General features: G+C 51.0%; 5 protein-coding genes across 6 annotated transcripts; 2 read left to right on the plus strand and 3 right to left on the minus strand.

Moving 5' to 3' along the window:
* Nucleotides 1–3216: 3216 nt before the first annotated feature.
* LOC128829534 (histone H4) lies at nt 3217–3531 on the minus strand. Its single transcript, XM_054014999.1, has one exon. The coding sequence runs from the start codon at nt 3526–3528 to the stop codon at nt 3217–3219; it is 312 nt and encodes a 103-aa protein (XP_053870974.1). The 5' UTR covers nt 3529–3531.
* A 1769-nt stretch (nt 3532–5300) lies between these two features.
* On the minus strand, nt 5301–5857 carry LOC128829530 (histone H2B 8). The gene has a single exon (XM_054014994.1). It carries the CDS (start codon nt 5842–5844, stop codon nt 5464–5466), a length of 381 nt encoding a protein of 126 aa, XP_053870969.1. The 5' UTR covers nt 5845–5857; the 3' UTR covers nt 5301–5463.
* A 338-nt stretch (nt 5858–6195) lies between these two features.
* Nucleotides 6196–11167, plus strand: LOC128829529 (histone H2A.J-like). 2 transcript variants are annotated; one of them, XR_008443347.1, is made up of 2 exons: nt 6196–6739; nt 8961–11167. XR_008443347.1 is itself a non-coding variant. In XM_054014993.1 (2 exons), the coding sequence occupies exons 1-2, from the start codon at nt 6224–6226 to the stop codon at nt 9001–9003; spliced, it is 429 nt and encodes a 142-aa protein (XP_053870968.1). In that variant the 5' UTR covers nt 6196–6223; the 3' UTR covers nt 9004–11167. The 2 variants fall into 2 exon arrangements, 1 of the variants encoding a protein (XP_053870968.1); XM_054014993.1 differs by having other exon boundaries at nt 6196–6609.
* A 3014-nt stretch (nt 11168–14181) lies between these two features.
* Nucleotides 14182–14583, minus strand: LOC128829532 (histone H2B 8-like). Its single transcript, XM_054014997.1, has one exon. It carries the CDS (start codon nt 14566–14568, stop codon nt 14188–14190), a length of 381 nt encoding a protein of 126 aa, XP_053870972.1. The 5' UTR covers nt 14569–14583; the 3' UTR covers nt 14182–14187.
* Nucleotides 14584–14969: 386 nt separating this feature from the next.
* LOC128829533 (histone H2A type 2-C-like) lies at nt 14970–15662 on the plus strand. The gene has a single exon (XM_054014998.1). The coding sequence runs from the start codon at nt 14985–14987 to the stop codon at nt 15372–15374; it is 390 nt and encodes a 129-aa protein (XP_053870973.1). The 5' UTR covers nt 14970–14984; the 3' UTR covers nt 15375–15662.
* The last annotated feature ends 1604 nt before the right edge of the window (nt 15663–17266 follow it).

A 17266-nucleotide genomic window follows, 5' to 3' on the forward strand; every position in this document is an offset into this window, starting at 1 on the left:
CCGCCTTTGCTTGTCCAGCCTGTCTCTTGCTCGCTTGGCTCTGCCCTCACCTCCCCGCCTTTGCTCCCCCTGCCGGTCTGTCTCGTTTCTGGCCCCACCGGCGCTTACATCGGCCTGTCATGTCGCTCGGGGTGATGTAGCCCGGCCTTGGTCTTGCTTCCTCTCCCCTGCACTTGCTGGGATGCTTTGATGCTCTCTCCTGCCACGTTCCCTCTCTCTCCCCTGCTCCGCCTTTTACTTCCCCCTGGCCTCACGCCTTTCGCTCACGCCTTTGCCAGCCTGGCTTCTCGCTCTCTGTTTGCTTGCCCGGCTGCATGGCGCTTGTTCTCTCTCTTGCTTGTCAATCGCTCGCTTGCTCTCCTCTGCTTGCTGGTGTCTCTTCCCTCGCTCGCTGCTCGCGTGTTCTCGCCTCTGCTTGCTCTTGACTTGACTTGCCATCAGCTGTCTCTCGCTCGCTCTCTGCTCCGGTTTGCTCCCCCCGCTGCTCTGTCTTGCTCTCTTTCTCTGCTGTTGCACCCTCTCTTGCTTGCCCCTTTGCTCACCCGCCTGCTGCATGCTCGCTCGCTCTGTTTCTCCGCTCGTTCGCTTTCTCTTTCGCTCATTCTTGCTTGGCCCGTCTGCTCATCCCGCCTCTCTCGCCTTGTCGTCCTCGCTTTCTCTCTCTCTGTCTCTCCCCTGGCCGCACGCTCGCCGCCAGAACCTGAAGGCGGGGCAGAGAATCTCCCCCCCACACACACTTTTAGAAGTGGGAGGGTTGTCCCCCCTGGCTTTTTCACAAAAGAAACAGAAGCACAGAATTCATGTCCCCCACAGATTTTCTTTCCCCCCGCCCCGTAGAATAATCGATTCTGCTGGGGAGGCGCTGCAATGACACCTTTTGCCCACCAGGGGCTGCTGTGGTGCCAGAAGCGAGGGGCAGCTGGCTCACCGCTGGAGCAGCCAGCCGTGGCGAGAGTGGTGGCACTTTGGATTTTGATTATTCTACAGGGTGGGGAAAAGAAAATCTGCGGGGGACATGAATTCTGCGCATGTTTCTTTTTTCTCTCCTCGCCATGCCCTCTGTCTTTCGCTTGCTTGCGCCTCTTTGCACACTGTCTTGCTTTCTTGGGTCAGGGCCCATTTTCAGGAGCCGCTCGAAGCTGACGGCGGGAGAGGGCTCTTAATGAATCCACCCCCAACAAGCAGCCGTAGCTGTGTCAGTGGGAGAAGCTCGGGGAGGTCCACACCGGCGCTTAGGTTGGTGTCACTGATGTCGCCCGAGGTGTGTGCGTGTGGTTTTTCCGCACCCCTGAGCGACTTAAGTTACACCCACCTAAGCTGTAGGGTAGACATAGCCTCACTGGGTCCCCCAGCTGGCCGGTCAGGGGCGTTCTGGGTAAGGGCTGCGATTTGGAGCAGTATTTGGGTGAGGGGGGCTGGTCTGGGGGTGTCGTATTACTATTTAGGGCCTGGGGCTGCTTATTTCATCTCCTCCCCTCTTCCCTGATTTTTTACAATCATCAGCTTGTTCTAGGAGCGTCTCTGCATCTCATCTGCCTGCTCGGCAGCTCATTTTCTCTCTCCCTCGCTGTCCCTGAGACATCGCCCTGCTCCATGACTGTTTTCTTGTCAACCCTGGCTCTATTGTATGTGTGTGGGGGGCGGGAGTTTTGCAAGCCTGTTCCCTCCTGGGGTAGTTGCATCAGGACCCCTGGGCTGTCAGCTGCTGCCAATGACGAAAACGATGCCTTTCGGACAATGCTTTGTTTCCCCCCCTCTGTCTTTGCAACTGTGTCCCCCGCCCCCCAAACCAGCTACCTGGAGGCACTTGTGGAAAATGACCCTTTGCTGGGGGCCTTGAACATTTGCTAGAAATCAGCAGTGTGCCCGATGGAAAGGCACAGTGATGTGTGGGTGCTCTGTTGAAATGCTCCTTGATGTCCTGTGAAATGATTTACTCCCAAGGAGGGAACCTGTTTCTGGCTCCCAATTTCTCCTCCTGCCGCACTTGGTTTTTCACCCCTCCCGCCCCCCCCCAATAAAGTTTTTTGTTTCACTGGGAAGTCGTGAGTCCTGTTTTCAATCTGGGCAGGGCCAGGCCAGCTTCACGGTCTAAGGGGGGTTTGACTTGTGAACACGCTAACAACCCTACGGGTCAACGGGCACTTTTGATGCTCTCATGTATCAGCCATTGGCACCCGCCTCCCATCCTGTCCCCCCACCAACCCAGGACTCACCTATGCAGGATTTAGGAGGTCTGGGCTCCTGGCCCCCTGCTCCTGGCTTCTACTGAACATTTGGGTGCCCAGTTTTAGGGGCGGGAGAATAGCGCTTGTTCTGTGCAAACCTCACCCTGGGGAGCCTGTACTGCCTGGAAAAAGAACAGGAGAACTTGTGGCACCTTAGAGCTCAGGAGGGGGCCAAGGCCTTCCTGCTCTTCCAGGTGTCTCAGACTCCCCTCCAGTGCACCAGACCATTCAGCCGCCTTCCTGGGCCCCCAGGAACGTAACCAGAGGCAGAGTTTGAATTTCCTGGGCCAGGCAAGAACGGACCCGCAAGGCCGCCACTCTGCTTCAGCAGCCCACGGAGCTCGCCTGAAGCTAGGGACAGCGGCACCGCAGGATTAGGGGCTGGCCCAGGTCCCGGAAGACAATATGACAACAGGGAGACGTATCCCAATCAGCACAACGTGGATGTCTGGGGAGTAGACGCCCGTCCAATCCCCCTTTGCTGTGGCACCAAATGAGCTGCCACAGACCTTTAGCGCCTGCTGAGTGGAAACAATTGTTCCCCATTGTAATGGTATGGGGGGGGGAGAAAGAGGGGGCACGCTAACGGTGCTTAATGTGCACCGCCTAGCCTTACCCCATCTGTTATACAAGTAACACCACCCGCCATTGCAAAATCCTCCTGTTACACACACACACACACAGGACTAATGTTTTGCAGGACCAGAGTGAACAGAATTGCCAATATTGAACAGCAGGCTCAGAAAAACATCCAGGAAGCATCAAGTGTGTTGCTGCACTTCAGAAACCTACAAACCCCGGAGCCCCTCCTTCGAGCAGCCGGCCCGGCCCTTAACTTATACCACCAGCCCTGTGCCCTCACTAACCCCAGAACTGTTTGACCCTTGGCCTTCCCAGGCTCAGCAAACTCAGCTCTCTCCGTGCACACGTGGGTGGCCCTTAAAAGGACCTTAGGGAAATGAATGTTTTAGGGGGGTTAAAAGCCGACTCAGCCCCCGAAGCCGTACAGGGTGCGCCCCTGGCGTTTCAGGGCGTAGACCACATCCATGGCGGTCACGGTTTTGCGCTTGGCGTGCTCGGTGTAGGTCACCGCATCGCGGATCACGTTCTCCAGGAAAACCTTCAGCACCCCGCGGGTCTCTTCGTAGATCAGCCCCGAGATACGCTTCACCCCGCCGCGGCGAGCCAAGCGTCGGATCGCAGGCTTGGTAATGCCCTGGATGTTGTCACGCAAAACTTTGCGGTGCCTCTTAGCACCACCCTTGCCCAGCCCCTTCCCGCCCTTGCCACGACCAGACATGCTGCAAACACACCGCTAACACCACCAATATGTAAAAGAAGCAGCGGCCTGTAGGGGTTTATATAGCACAGGGTCCGACCTGAGTGAGAACTGGCGCCACCGCTTGCGTCTCCCCCGCCCCTCGCCCTGACAAAGGGACGCTTCCGGCTCTCACCAATGAGAGACGGCGGCCTTCGCCTCCAGCCAATCAGAACATTACGCGGGTAATTTTAAATTCAAACAGCGGAGTTTGGCGCTCGAGCGGGATACAGTGAGAAGCTGCAAACAGGGTGGGGAGAGAGAAATCCCCTTCACACCCCCCAAAAAGGTGTAAGGGGACGCGGGGGTTTATTTATCACTGACCAGCACCCAGAGCCGTAGAGCCACCCTCCCTGCACCCTCCTGCACTGCGGTGGCTATGGAGAGCCCCCGCTTTTGAATATTCACCCATGGCCCACTTGGAAACAAACATCACTCCAATTTCCTTCCCTAAGAGACTCCTAATGGTCAGCTCCCTGGGGCCCCAGCTGGACTGTGCAGTGCTAAGCACAAGCCACCCCCCGTTTTCTCTGCACCCCCTTTTCTCTGTGTGCCTCCCGAGGAGGGGGTGATCGATTTCCTGCTTTCAAAGGCTTTGTTATTGGCGCATTAGCAAACGGGCATTTTACTGGTGCTTTGGCCCTGGTCTTGGGGCGACTCCAGACTCGGGGGTGTTGCGGGAAGCTGAATTTCCACCTTTGAGAGGCCACACAGTGTTGTCAGCTCGCATGAACATTTTGTCACGAGTCTAGTGAGAATTATTGTGTTCCTTAAAGCCCCCCCCCTCCCCCAGCTCCTGCAGTCAGGGGGATAATGGGATGATTTCAGCCTTCATTCTTAAAGAAAAATAAAATTCTAGCTTTTGGGCGTGTGGAGGAACATAAAAGTGGCCAGACGGGGTCAGACCAAAGGTCCCTCTAGCCCAGTGTCCTGTTTTCCGACAGTGGCCAATGCCGGGTGCCCCAGAGGGAATGAACAGAGCAGGGAATCATCAAGTGTCCATCTCCTCTCACCCATTCCCAGCCTCTGGCAAACAGAGACAAGGGACACCATCCCTGCCCAGCCTGGCTAATAGCCATTGACTATCCTAGTAAGTCTCAAAATGTGTGGGGTGAGCCCAGAGCTGGTCTGGGATGGGTGGTTTCCTCGGGGTGGATATGGTTGAAGTTCCCCCACCCGGACCGGAGCTGCCACGTGGTCGCAAACGGGAAATCTCTCCCTCCCCGCCTTGTAACAAAGGCAAACGAGCTGCCCCCTTTCCAGTCTCCGAGCCCCCAAATCCGGTTTTAGAAAGGCAGATTTAATGGAGATTGTTAACCATCTGAGGAGATCGGGAAATGAACAGCTCTCGCCTCCTGGAGAAGCAGAGAAAGGTTGGTTTGGGATGTAATTCATACAGCCTGTCCCTATAAAATCTGGTATTAAAACAAAAAAACCCTTGGGTTTATTTTGTCTATAAAAGACCATCCATAGAACACACTGGGTTTCAGGCATGAAGGGAATAAAGACGCGAGCTCTTCCAAGCTATAGGAAATGGAAAGGACACAGACATTTCATGTTGATTCACCTAAACGTGTGTCACCCAGAAGTGAGGAGTTTTGCATTTCCTGTTCAGAGCTGGCCCATTTAACCAATGCATGTCCTTAATAGCCAAGAAAATAACTAGTGTAGTCATAGCATTATGAAGCTCTCATTAAACAGGTTTTAATGATTACACAGTACTTGATTGTGAGTTAAGATCCAGGAATAAACAACGTATTAGGGCTATCCTAAATATTCAAAGCTGATTTTAAAATGGTGCTTTTAACTTTCTGCTGGTCAAACAGTGACTCAAACTCTCATTGACAAAGTAGGTGGCTCTTAAAAGAGCCTTTGGGTTTTGGGTGTAACAACTTTCCGGAGCGGCACAGCCCTTGTTTACTTGGAGCTGGTGTACTTGGTCACGGCCTTGGTGCCCTCGGACACGGCGTGTTTGGCCAGCTCCCCGGGCAGCAGCAGGCGCACGGCGGTCTGGATCTCCCGGGAGGTGATGGTGGAGCGCTTGTTGTAATGCGCCAGGCGAGACGCCTCCCCAGCGATGCGCTCGAAGATGTCATTGACGAAGGAGTTCATGATGCCCATGGCCTTGGAAGAGATGCCGGTGTCGGGGTGAACCTGCTTCAGCACCTTGTAGACATAAATGGAGTAACTCTCCTTGCGGGTCTTGCGGCGCTTCTTATCCCCCTTCTTCTGGGTCTTGGTCACCGCTTTCTTGGAGCCCTTCTTGGGCGCGGGAGCGGACTTGGCTGGTTCAGGCATCTTGAAGACTACAAGCAACCTACAAAACACAATGCTGTAACCTGCGGCGGTGGCCCTTTATTTATACCGCGCCTATGTAAATGAGGTAGCCTACCTTTTCCTTTCTTATTGGCTGATAGCAAGGATCACGTCACCCCACGGCCAACTCAGCAACAAAGAACACGGACTCTAATTCTCGCACTTCTTATTGGATAGACACAGCATCTTTCCTCCCCATTGGCCAGGTGGAGAAGTAGCTTTCCCATTGGGTGATAGAGGTAGAGCCAATCAGAAGTCGCGTGGCTCATCTGCCCGAGCCTATAAAAGGCTGGGCCCGTATAAGGTCAAGCATCTGTTTCTGGAGTTGTGCAAGTCGCTGTTGTTGGTCTGTAGTGTCGGGATGTCTGGCCGCGGAAAGCAGGGAGGCAAAGTGCGGGCCAAGGCCAAGTCTCGCTCTTCTCGGGCTGGGCTGCAGTTCCCTGTGGGCCGCGTGCACCGCCTGCTGCGCAAGGGGAACTATGCGGAGCGAGTGGGAGCCGGCGCTCCCGTTTACATGGCTGCGGTGCTGGAGTACCTCACGGCGGAAATCTTGGAGCTGGCTGGCAACGCCGCCCGCGACAACAAGAAAACCCGCATCATCCCCCGGCACTTGCAGCTGGCCATCCGCAACGACGAGGAGCTGAACAAGCTGCTGGGCAAAGTCACTATCGCGCAGGGGGGCGTCCTGCCCAACATCCAGGCGGTGCTACTGCCCAAGAAAACCGAGAGCCACAAAGCCAAGGGCAAGTGAGCAGGCGGCTACTATTCGAATTCACTGAACCCAAAGGCTCTTTTAAGAGCCACCCACAAGTTCGAAAAGAGCTGTTGATCTCTGGAAACAGTAGATAAAAGGGGAGAGGAAAGAAGCATAAGAAGTGTAAGTAGTTATCTCTGGAGATGCATGCAACAGTTTGCTGGTAATTTATTGTGCTTCTGGATTGTTACCAGACAGCTGAGGTTTGGTGTCAAACTAGGTTATATTTTTCTACTAAAAGGGCAATCTCAGTTCTAAGGGGTTTGGTGTGAAATGCATTAACACCCCATACATCAGCTAAAATGGAGGATGCTCTGTACTTAACGTTGCAGTAAAGTTGTTGTTCCTCCCCTTACCTGGTTCTGGGAATTTAAGAAGAATAAGAAAATGGTTTGGATGAATGATAGTTACTGTGTTCTCCTGTATTTTGGTGAGAGTTCAGGAAGTGAGTGCAGATGCAAGAATCAATACTTCCTTCTGCCCCCATTCTGTCATTTCTGTTTCTGTGGGAGATGAGTAACAGCTCTACATAGAGAGAGAACAGGAGGACTTATGGCACCTTAGAGACTAACACATTTATTTGAGCATAAGCTTTCATAAGCCCACTTCTTCGGATACATGCTCAAATAAATGTTAGTGCCACAAGTTTTCCTTTTGCGGATAGACTAACATGGTTGCTACTCTGAAACCTGTCAGAGAGAGGGAGGTTACTGATGGGGGGGGGGGAATTACCCCCGTTTTCCTGCTTTCACTCCCAGCCACAAAGTGGTTGTTTACAATTTTCTTCACAAGCTGAGAGCATGCTACTGAATATATGCGAAATAAATGGTGTGTCATTTCAATGAGCCAAACAAATTAAAATGCAAACCTGGAAATTGATAACCTAAGAATGGCTATACTGGTTCAGGCCAATGGTCTGTCTAGCCCAGTCCAGTATCCTGTCTTTCAATAGTAGGTGGTGCCTAGTATTTCAGAGGGAATCAACAGAACAGGTGATCCATCCCTTGTTATCCCCTCCCTGTCTTGAGCAGTCAGAGGCTAGGGACACTCAGAGTTCCATCCCTGACCATCTTGGCTAATAGCCATTGATGGACCTGTGGTGGATTAATTAATCTAATTAGTTTTGAGGCATGTTATAGTTTTGGCCTTCACAACATCCCCTGGCAAGGAGTTCCACAAGTTATGTTGAGTGAAGTATTTCCTTTGTCAGTACTCAAACTGGGGGTTGGGACCTCTCAGGGGGTCACAAGATTCTTACATGTGGGGGTTGCGAACTGTCAGCCTCCACCCCAAACCTGCTTTGCCTCCAGTATTTATAATGGTGTTAAATATATAAAGTGTTTTCAATTTATAAGGGGGGAGGGTCACACTCAGGCTTTCTATGTGAAAGGGGTCACCAGTACAAAAGTTTGAGAACCACTGCTTTATATGATGTTTGTTTATATGGAGAAAACACAGGGGAGGGGAAGAGCCTTTTCCTTCTGGGCCACACTGAAATGCTTTATAGAAATGTTGCCCCCTAATTAAGTGCTCCCCATGCTGGGGGGGGGTGCCCACCTTTTCCACTGTTCCCTCTTCCCCCATATCAGAGCCTTCCAATCTCCCTTCTGTGGCACAAGTTCTGTGTGCCCCCATTCCTCCTTCCCCCAGCAGGGGCCCTGAGTGAACCTCTGTTACCTCCTTCCTTCCCATGTGAGGGTTTCTGCATGCCACATTTCCTCCTTCCCCAATACGAGGGCCCTCCATTCTCTCCTCCCATGCTAGGCGCTGTGCATTCTCCCCATGCCAATGCATTGCCTTCCCTCCCCCATTCTTGTGTGGGAGAAAAGTCATTTGGCATAGCCATATCAATGTGTTAATTGGTCGGTGTCATGGACTCACAGATCGTGCCCACTCTTGGCCCCATGCGGTCCCTGGGGGGAACCCCCTTCAGTGCGACAGCCCTTCTTGGGGGTCCACTCTCTCTCGGGGTCAGGCCCCTCCACCTCCTGGAGCCGCACCTCTCGGAGCCTTAGCACGTCTGTCTCTGCCGTGGGCCCCCTCAGGGAGTCCACTTGCTCTGGACCCCCGGGGCCTCCATTCCCAGAGGGAATAATGTCACCCTGTTCTCTAGCCCGAAGCGACTCTCCGCCAGCATAACACAGGAGGGGTTATGGAGGAGAAGCAGGGATAAGATGGAGTGTGTGTATGGTTATACTGGAAGGGGGTTAATGGGCACCATCAACCAGTTATTTAATCTACAGACAAATGCAGAAATACTTGAGGTGCTTAGCCTGTGCTAAAGAACTGGTAGGAGTTTAATGTTTCCCTTTTTTGGCTTTTCTGATTTCTTCCCACCCTCCAGAATCATTCTGATCGCCGATGCCTGGACTATTTCCATGTCCTGAATGTTTGGAATTGACTGGATGCAAGATTCTAACAGTCCTACAGACGACTGCCATCAAGTTGCGTGTAAGGCCTTCACCAGCTCAGCCCATAAATCCTGTTTGATTTACTGTGGAATGAGCCTCTGCCCCTCCCTGGGCACAGAGCCCCTACCATGCAGGGAGAACCCGCACCTCCTGCCTTTAGCACCAGAGTCCCGTCCCCCCCCCCGTGACTTCATTAAATTCTAGCCTGCCCCTGTTGCACAGAAAAAAACTGGGAGGGACCCTTTGAAGCGCTTGAGTGAGGTGTAACTCATGTAGTTGTGCTTTCAAATGGCTCCTGTTTAACCTGATTTATCACACGATGGATAATTCTCTGAAGACGTCCTCGCAGTGTGCAGCGGGGGTCAAACAAGCAAACAGGATGTTATGAGCCATTAAAAAGGGGATAGAAAATAAGACAGAGAGTATCTTATTGCCCTTATATAAATCCATGGTACGCCCACATCTTGAATACTGCGTACAGATGTGGTCTCCTCATCTCAAAAAAGATATACTGGCATTAGAAAAGGTTCAGAGAAGGGCAACTAAAATGATTAGGGGTTTGGAACGGGTCCCATATGAGGAGAGATTAAAGAGGCTAGGACTTCTCAGCTTGGAAAAGAGACTAGGGGAGGATATGATAGAGGTCTATAAAATCATGAGTGGTGTGGAGAAAGTAGATAAGGAAAAATTATTTACTTATTCCCATCATACAAGAACTAGGGATCACCAAATGAAATTAATGGGCAGCAGGTTTAAAACAAATAAAAGGAAGTTCTTCACACAGTGCCCAGTTAACCTGTGGAACTCCTTGCCTGAGGAGGTTGTGAAGGCTAGGACTATAACAGCGTTTAAAAGAGAACTGGATAAATTCATGGAGGTTAAGTCTATGAATGGCTATTAGCCAGGCTGGGTAAGGAATGGTGTCCGTAGCCTCTGTCTTTCAGAGGGTGGTGATGGATGACAGGAGAGAGATCACTTGATGATTCCCTGTTCTGTTCACTCCCTCTGGGGCACCTGGCATTGGCCACTGTCGGTAGACAGGATACTGGGCTAGATGGACCTTTGGTCTGACCCAGTGCGGCCGTTCTTATGAATGTGATCAGACTATTATCAGGAGCAACTGATCCTGGAGCTATGTAGCCAGTTGAGGGAAGGACCCCACAGTGGTCTGGTCATAGACAGTAAGTCCGAAGTTGCACTTGACTTTATTCCCATTTCAAACAGAATAACCCTAAAGAACAGGGTCCAGTCCAGGAAGTGCTGTAGGCACTTAGGCAGGCTGGGTCCGGAGTCACAACCCTTGCAGAGCATGGGGTGATCCCAGGACTCTGGATTGCTTGGTGAATAGGGAGAAAAAAACAATGTGCATTTTAATACAGACACAGGTAGGAAGAAGGAATGCAGGCCATACTTACAGAATGGGGGACTTTATCCTGGGATGCCACGATGCTAAAGGTGATTTGGGGGAGGGTCATGGTGGATAATTAGCTGAACATCTGATCCTAGTGCATCACTGTGGCCACCAGTGCGAATATGATCTATGGATGTATAAACAGGGGAAAGTCTAGTCGGGGTAGAGAGGTTCTTTTACCAATTTGGCTCTGGTGTGACCACTGCTCGAATAAATGGACACAAATCAGACTTCAAGAATTATAACATTCAAAAACCAGTTGGAGAACACTTCAACCTCCCTGGTCACTCGATTACAAACCTCAAAGTCACAATTCTCCAACAAAAAAACTTCAAAAACAGACTCCAAGAGACTGCTGAATTGGAATTAATTTGCAAACTCGACACCATTAATTTAGGCTTGAATAAAGACTGGTAGTGGATGGCTCATTACACAAAGTAAAACTATTTCTTCATGCTTATTTTTCCCCTACGGTTACTCACACCTTCTTGTCAACTGTTGGAAATGGGCCATCCTGATTATCACCACAAAAGGTTTTTTTTTCTCCTGCTGATAATAGCCCACCTTAACTGATCACTCTTGTTATAGTGTGTATGGCAACACCCATTTTTTCATGTTCTCTCTGTGTGTGTATATCTTCCTAGTGTATTTTCCACTGCATGCATCCAATGAAGTGGGTTTTAGCCCACAAAAGCTTATGCTCAAATAAATTTGTTAGTCTCTAAGGTGCCACAAGTCGTCCTGTTCTTTTTGCTTGAATCCTGTGTCCAGTTGTGATGCCCACAATTAAAGAAAGATGTTGATAAATTGGAAAGGGTTCAGAGAAGAGGCTCAAGCATGATTAAAAGATCAGAAAACGTGTTAGAGCACAGGTGTTGGAACTGGGGTGGTGGGGAGTGCTGCCACCCCAATCCCCAGTTTAAAGTGGTTTCCATTATACACAGTTATTTTGTTTCAATGGCTCTCAGCACCCCCACTATACAAATTGTTCCAGTGTCCTGAGTGAGCTTCTTGAGTCTCTCGATCTATTTAATTTAACAAACAGAAGATTAAGGGGTGACTTTTATCCCCTATGTGCTATAAGTACAGACGCCCCCCGACTTATGGAATCGTTCCATTCCGGAAAGCCTTGTGTAACTCAAATTTTGCATAAGTCGGAAACATATACCTGTACATTACGCAAAAATTTCTGCAACTCAAAAATCCTATTTCCGGCTTATGGAACTTTTTCTGTAAGTGCGAATTTACATAAGTCGGATCTTGCGTAACCTGGGGAGTGTCTGTACCTACATGGGGATCCAATATTTAATAATGGGCTCTTTACTCTAGCAGACAAAGGTCTAACAAGAGCCAGTAACTGGAACTTGGGCTAGGCGAATTGAGACTGGAAATAAGGTGTATATTTAGAACAGTGAAGGTAGTTAATCATTGGGGCAATTTACCAAGGGTTATAGTGGAGTCTCTAGCACTGGCAATTATAAAATCAAGATGGGATGATTTTCTACTAAATGCTGTGCTCTAGTTCAAACAGGATTTTGGGAAAGGCCTAGGGCTTCTGTTAGGCTAGAATTCAGACCACAACGGTCTCTTCTGGCCCTTGAATCTCAGAAACTAGACTCTTACTGTAACTCTGCCTAAGAGACTGTCACTTACACCTCTACCCTGATATACCACGGTAAAGCAGCACTCCGGGGGGGGCGGGGCTGCGCACAATGGTGGATCAAAGCACGTTTGATATAACGCCGTTTCACCTATAATGTGGTAAGATTTTTTGGCTCCTGAGGACAGTGTTATATCAGGGTAGAGGTGTATTTTATACTTGCACAGCAGGTAGCACTGTGGAGACCACCCTAGCTGAGGCCCTTAAGCACTACTACAATAACAGGGTTAACAATGAATTCGTGGGATACAGCCAGTGAGGATGCTCTGTACAATACAATATTTGAGCCACAGAGTTAGGCGTTTGAAAGACTGGTGTTAATCATTGCTGAGAGATGACAGGGTACAATCTCCTGGAAAACAGGAACATACGCAAAGAGTCAAAAGCTTCTATTAAATCAGCTTATGCTGTGGAAAACAGAAGAGCTGTACTTTAGACTCTAGATTTGGGGGTATGAGAAACCTAAGGATGCCATAAAGCAGAGGCAGACAGTAGGTGGGCAGCTGGTCAAATCCAGACAGTCAGATGCTTTTGAACAGACTTAATCTTTATTTACTTATCACTACTGTTATTTTTGTATTATTGTTTCTGGAGGCTGGGTCTTGACAAAAAATAATTGATTCCCTATGCAGTAAGGGAAATTACTCTGAACAGAGTCAGAGAGGGGATTTGCTCCCTTGAAAGGTTCTCTATTTACTGCTGTAACCAAGACATCAGAAGCGGCCTTACAGAGCTGGGGAAAGCGTGTTTTGCGGTGGGGGTGGGGCGGTGTGGGTATTGTCCGACCAAATTGAGAACTGAGCGAGGAGGCCGGAAACGCTTCCCCTTCTCCCGCCCTATAATGTGACGCGTCTTCGCTCCCACCAATGAGGCACCGCACAGCGAACTCTGGCCAATCATTAGCCAGCGCTTAACTTCAAATTCAAAAAGTTGCCTTTTGGCGCCAGCCCTGCCCTGCTGTTCCTTGATCTGATCTGTTCAATAAAACTAGCCCAAGTTAAAAGAAACTAACAATGGAACGTAGTGTAAAAGACACCGATCAAATCTCTTTCAACTCAGGCGCTTTCAGGAACAAATGAAGAATTGTTTCCACCTGTAGCTAACTTAATTTGTTAGTCTCTAAGGTGCCACAAGTACTCCTGTTCTTTTTAACTTAAAAATGTTTTCATTAGCATTCATTCCTTCATCACATGTCTCCAGGCCTTCTCTGCTCTGAAACAATTTTAGTGTTATTTCTTATAGGGCTATGAGTTGCAATACCCTCTATTATTTTTTTCCCCAGAGACCAGTAATCTGTCCCTCAGTGTAGAATTTTTATTTTAAATATATTGTTTTTTATTTGAAAATCTGGAAAATTAAGTTAAACCACTGAATTGATATTTTGGGAAGAAATGGATACCATCCAGAATGTTGCTGAATGTCTTTAAACACCTTAATATTGATAAAATGGAAAAAAGGAATATTTTTATTTTATCTAAATGCCCTTGAATATACTAAGAGAGATAAGGTAATATATTTGATAAGACTCAATATTTTATTACTTGACTCACCTTCTCTCTAGAGAAGGTCCAGACCCCAGAAAGAAACCATTTTTATCAAATCAATTTTTGTTGGTGAGAGACAAGCTTTCTAGTTCTCAAAGGTCTGGAAAGTGTTCTTGGACTATCACAACCAAATATAAAAATGTAACGTATTGCTTAAGCTGATTAATACTACTCTAGTCATACAGGGGGAAAACAATTAAAAACTGCTAAAAACAGCATAGTCCTTTAAAAGTTCTGATCTATTTCTCCCATTAAAACATTACCAGGCCCCTTTACTCAAATTAAGAGTAAATTCACTTAGTTATTGTGTATGCAAATTCCATCTCTCGTGCCCTGATATGAATTAGGTGTGTGATTCGCCAGGATGTTACAAATTAGTAGAACCTAACACCGGGGTAAAACTACAGAAGTTACAGACTCACTAGGTACGTCTGAAAGTTAGATGTTAAACACCGTGTCAGTGAAAGTGACCAAGACTCTCTTATAGATCAAGTAGGTGGCTCTTAAAAGAGCCGTTGTGTTGTTTTTTTAGAGACAAAGACCAGTTACTTGGAGCTGGTGTACTTGGTCACGGCCTTGGTGCCCTCGGACACGGCGTGTTTGGCCAGCTCCCCGGGCAGCAGCAGGCGCACGGCGGTCTGGATCTCCCGGGAGGTGATGGTGGAGCGCTTGTTGTAATGCGCCAGGCGAGACGCCTCCCCAGCGATGCGCTCGAAGATGTCATTGACGAAGGAGTTCATGATGCCCATGGCCTTGGAAGAGATGCCGGTGTCGGGGTGAACCTGCTTCAGCACCTTGTAGACATAAATGGAGTAACTCTCCTTGCGGGTCTTGCGGCGCTTCTTATCCCCCTTCTTCTGGGTCTTGGTCACCGCTTTCTTGGAGCCCTTCTTGGGCGCGGGAGCGGACTTGGCTGGATCAGGCATACTGACTTGAAAGCAGCTCACTCAATAAAACACTGATAGAACAAGCCGAATGATGAGCTGCCAGTGTAGGCGAGCCTTTATTTATAGCACCCCTATGCAAATGAGGGTAGCCTATATACTACCTTCCTATTGGTTCCTAAATAATAACTTACCTTTCTCTCTTACAAACTTGTAGGCAAATAAAGCGCCACTCCAAGTCTTGCGTTCCTATTGGATACCACAACAGAATCTACATTCCGATTGGTCAGGTTGAGACGTCGGCTTCCCATTGGTTCTCTTAGGAGCTTTTTCGCTTGGCCAATCACCAGTTTCTGGCCTGGTCGCTGCGAGGGCATAAAAGGCAAAGAACGCGCTTTGCTCTTTCTCACTTTTATTTTGTGTGAGCCGTGTTCGTTTCATCTCTAAGGAGATTCATAATGTCTGGTCGCGGAAAGCAGGGAGGTAAAGCCCGGGCTAAGGCCAAGTCTCGCTCTTCTCGTGCTGGGCTGCAGTTCCCTGTGGGCCGCGTGCACCGCCTGCTGCGCAAGGGGAACTACGCGGAGCGAGTGGGAGCCGGCGCTCCCGTTTACATGGCTGCGGTGCTGGAGTACCTCACGGCGGAAATCTTGGAGCTGGCTGGCAACGCCGCCCGCGACAACAAGAAAACCCGCATCATCCCCCGGCACTTGCAGCTGGCCATCCGCAACGACGAGGAGCTGAACAAACTACTGGGCAAAGTCACCATCGCGCAGGGGGGCGTCCTGCCCAACATCCAGGCGGTGCTGCTGCCCAAGAAAACCGAGAGCCACAAAGCCAAGGGCAAGTGAGCAGGCGTCTGCTGCTGCTTTCTAGGCGAGGGAGATCCGCCGCCACTCAGCCTCTCCACCCCAAAGGCTCTTTTCAGAGCCACTCACAATGTCAGGCAAAGAGTTGTTAGTCCCTGTTCTGTCTCTTGGGGGTTGTTGCTAAGGGAACATGAACTAGTTCAGTAGAAACTCAGGCCCGGGTAGCTATCCCGGTCGAAAACGGGTGGCGAGAATATACAGGCAACCAATAGTTCTCTCTGAAAACACGCCCCGTGGATCGAAAACCACCTGATCTCTGCCCAGAGCCCGGGAAACGTGTGAACAAATAAGCTCCTTTGCCGGGGGAGAGACACTAGAAAACCGATCTCGAGTCGGGTTGCGCGTTTCCCCTTTGCTGGAGGCTGCGCGGCGGTGTCAGGGCGAAGAACAATAAGAAAACGGCTACAGTGGGTCAGACCAAAGGTCCATCTGGCCCAGTATCCTGTCTTCCGAGAGTGGGAATGAAAGCGGGTGGAGTGTGGGTGTGTGCGTGGGGGGCGGAATTCACCCCAGCCCGGCAAATTCAAACGGTACAAACGGCTGCGCGCCATGCTCCAGCGCAGGAGGCCCAGGGCGCACCTCCCCCCGGCCCTCTCCCTCCCTGCGCGCCCTTATGGGATGGAGGGTCGGGGAGGGTTGTATCTCTGGCCAATCCCCGCGCAGCCCGTGAAATTCAAAAAGCTCAACTGCCCCTGCGGCGAGTTGCTGAAAATCCGCGGGAGGCGCCGAACGCGCAGACCAGAGGCACTTGAGCAAACCCCTCACTTCCCCTCTATCCTCCCGGGCCCTGAGCACACAACCCCCCAGATTGCCCCTCTATGGCCCCCCAGGCACTGAGCACACAACCCCCCAGACTGCCCCTCTATGGCCCCCCAGGCACTGAGCACACAACCCCCACAGACTGCCCCTCTATGGCCCCCCAGGCACTGAGCACACAACCCCCACAGACTGCCCCTCTATGGCCCCCCCCAGGCACCGAGCAAACAGCTCCCCAGAGTGCCCCTCTATGACCCCCCAGGCACTGAGCACACAACCCCCACTTCCCCTCTATGGCCCCCCAGGCACTGAGCAAACAGCCCCCCAGGCACTGAGCACACAACCCCCACAGACTGCCCCTCTATGCCCCCCCCAGGCACTGAGCACACAACCCCCACTTCCCCTCTATGGCCCCCTAGGCACTGAGCACACAACCCCCCAAACAGCCCCTCTATGGCCCCCTAGGAACTGAGCACACAACCCCCACAGACTGCCCCTCTATGGCCCCCCAGGCACTTGAGCAAACCCCTCACTTCCCCTCTATCCTCCCGGGCCCTGAGCACACAACCCCCACAGACTGCCCCTCTATGGCCCCCCAGGCACTGAGCACACAACCCCCCCAGACTGCCCCTCTATGGCCCCCCAGGCACTGAGCACACAACCCCCACTTCCCCTCTATGCCCCCCCCAGGCACTTGAGCACACAACCCCCACTTCCCCTCTATGCCCCCCCAGGCACTTGAGCACACAACCCCCCAGACTGCCCCTCTATGGCCCCCCAGGCACTTGAGCACACAACCCCCCAGACTGCCCCTCTATGGCCCCCCAGGCACTTGAGCACACAACCCCCACTTCCCCTCTATGGCCCCCTAGGCACTGAGCAAACAGCCCCCCAGAGTGCCCCTCTATGGCCCCCCAGACACTGAGCACACAGCCCCCCCAGACTGCCCCTCTATGGCCCCCCAGGCACTTGAGCAAGTCCCCCGCTTCCCCTCTTTTCCTGCAGGCACTGAGCAAAGCCCTTCCCAGTGTCCCCTCTGCCCCCCCCAAGTACTCCCCTATCCCCCCCAAGCACTGAGCAAGTCCCTAAGTGTCCCTTCCTCCAGGCACTGAGCATTG

Source organism: Malaclemys terrapin (assembly GCF_027887155.1).
Source record: "Malaclemys terrapin pileata isolate rMalTer1 chromosome 20 unlocalized genomic scaffold, rMalTer1.hap1 SUPER_20_unloc_2, whole genome shotgun sequence".
Lineage (NCBI taxonomy): Eukaryota > Metazoa > Chordata > Testudines > Emydidae > Malaclemys > Malaclemys terrapin.

Coding starts and splice junctions, on each gene's coding strand:
- LOC128829533 (XM_054014998.1), top strand. CDS start 14,985: ATGTCTGGTCGCGGAAAGCAGGGAGGTAAAGCCCGGGCTAAGGCCAAG.
- LOC128829529 (XM_054014993.1), top strand. CDS start 6,224: ATGTCTGGCCGCGGAAAGCAGGGAGGCAAAGTGCGGGCCAAGGCCAAG. Junction 6,610..8,960: donor AGCCACAAAGCCAAGGGCAA/GTGAGCAGGCGG, acceptor CCCACCCTCCAG/AATCATTCTGATCGCCGATG.
- LOC128829534 (XM_054014999.1), bottom strand. CDS start 3,528: ATGTCTGGTCGTGGCAAGGGCGGGAAGGGGCTGGGCAAGGGTGGTGCT.
- LOC128829532 (XM_054014997.1), bottom strand. CDS start 14,568: ATGCCTGATCCAGCCAAGTCCGCTCCCGCGCCCAAGAAGGGCTCCAAG.
- LOC128829530 (XM_054014994.1), bottom strand. CDS start 5,844: ATGCCTGAACCAGCCAAGTCCGCTCCCGCGCCCAAGAAGGGCTCCAAG.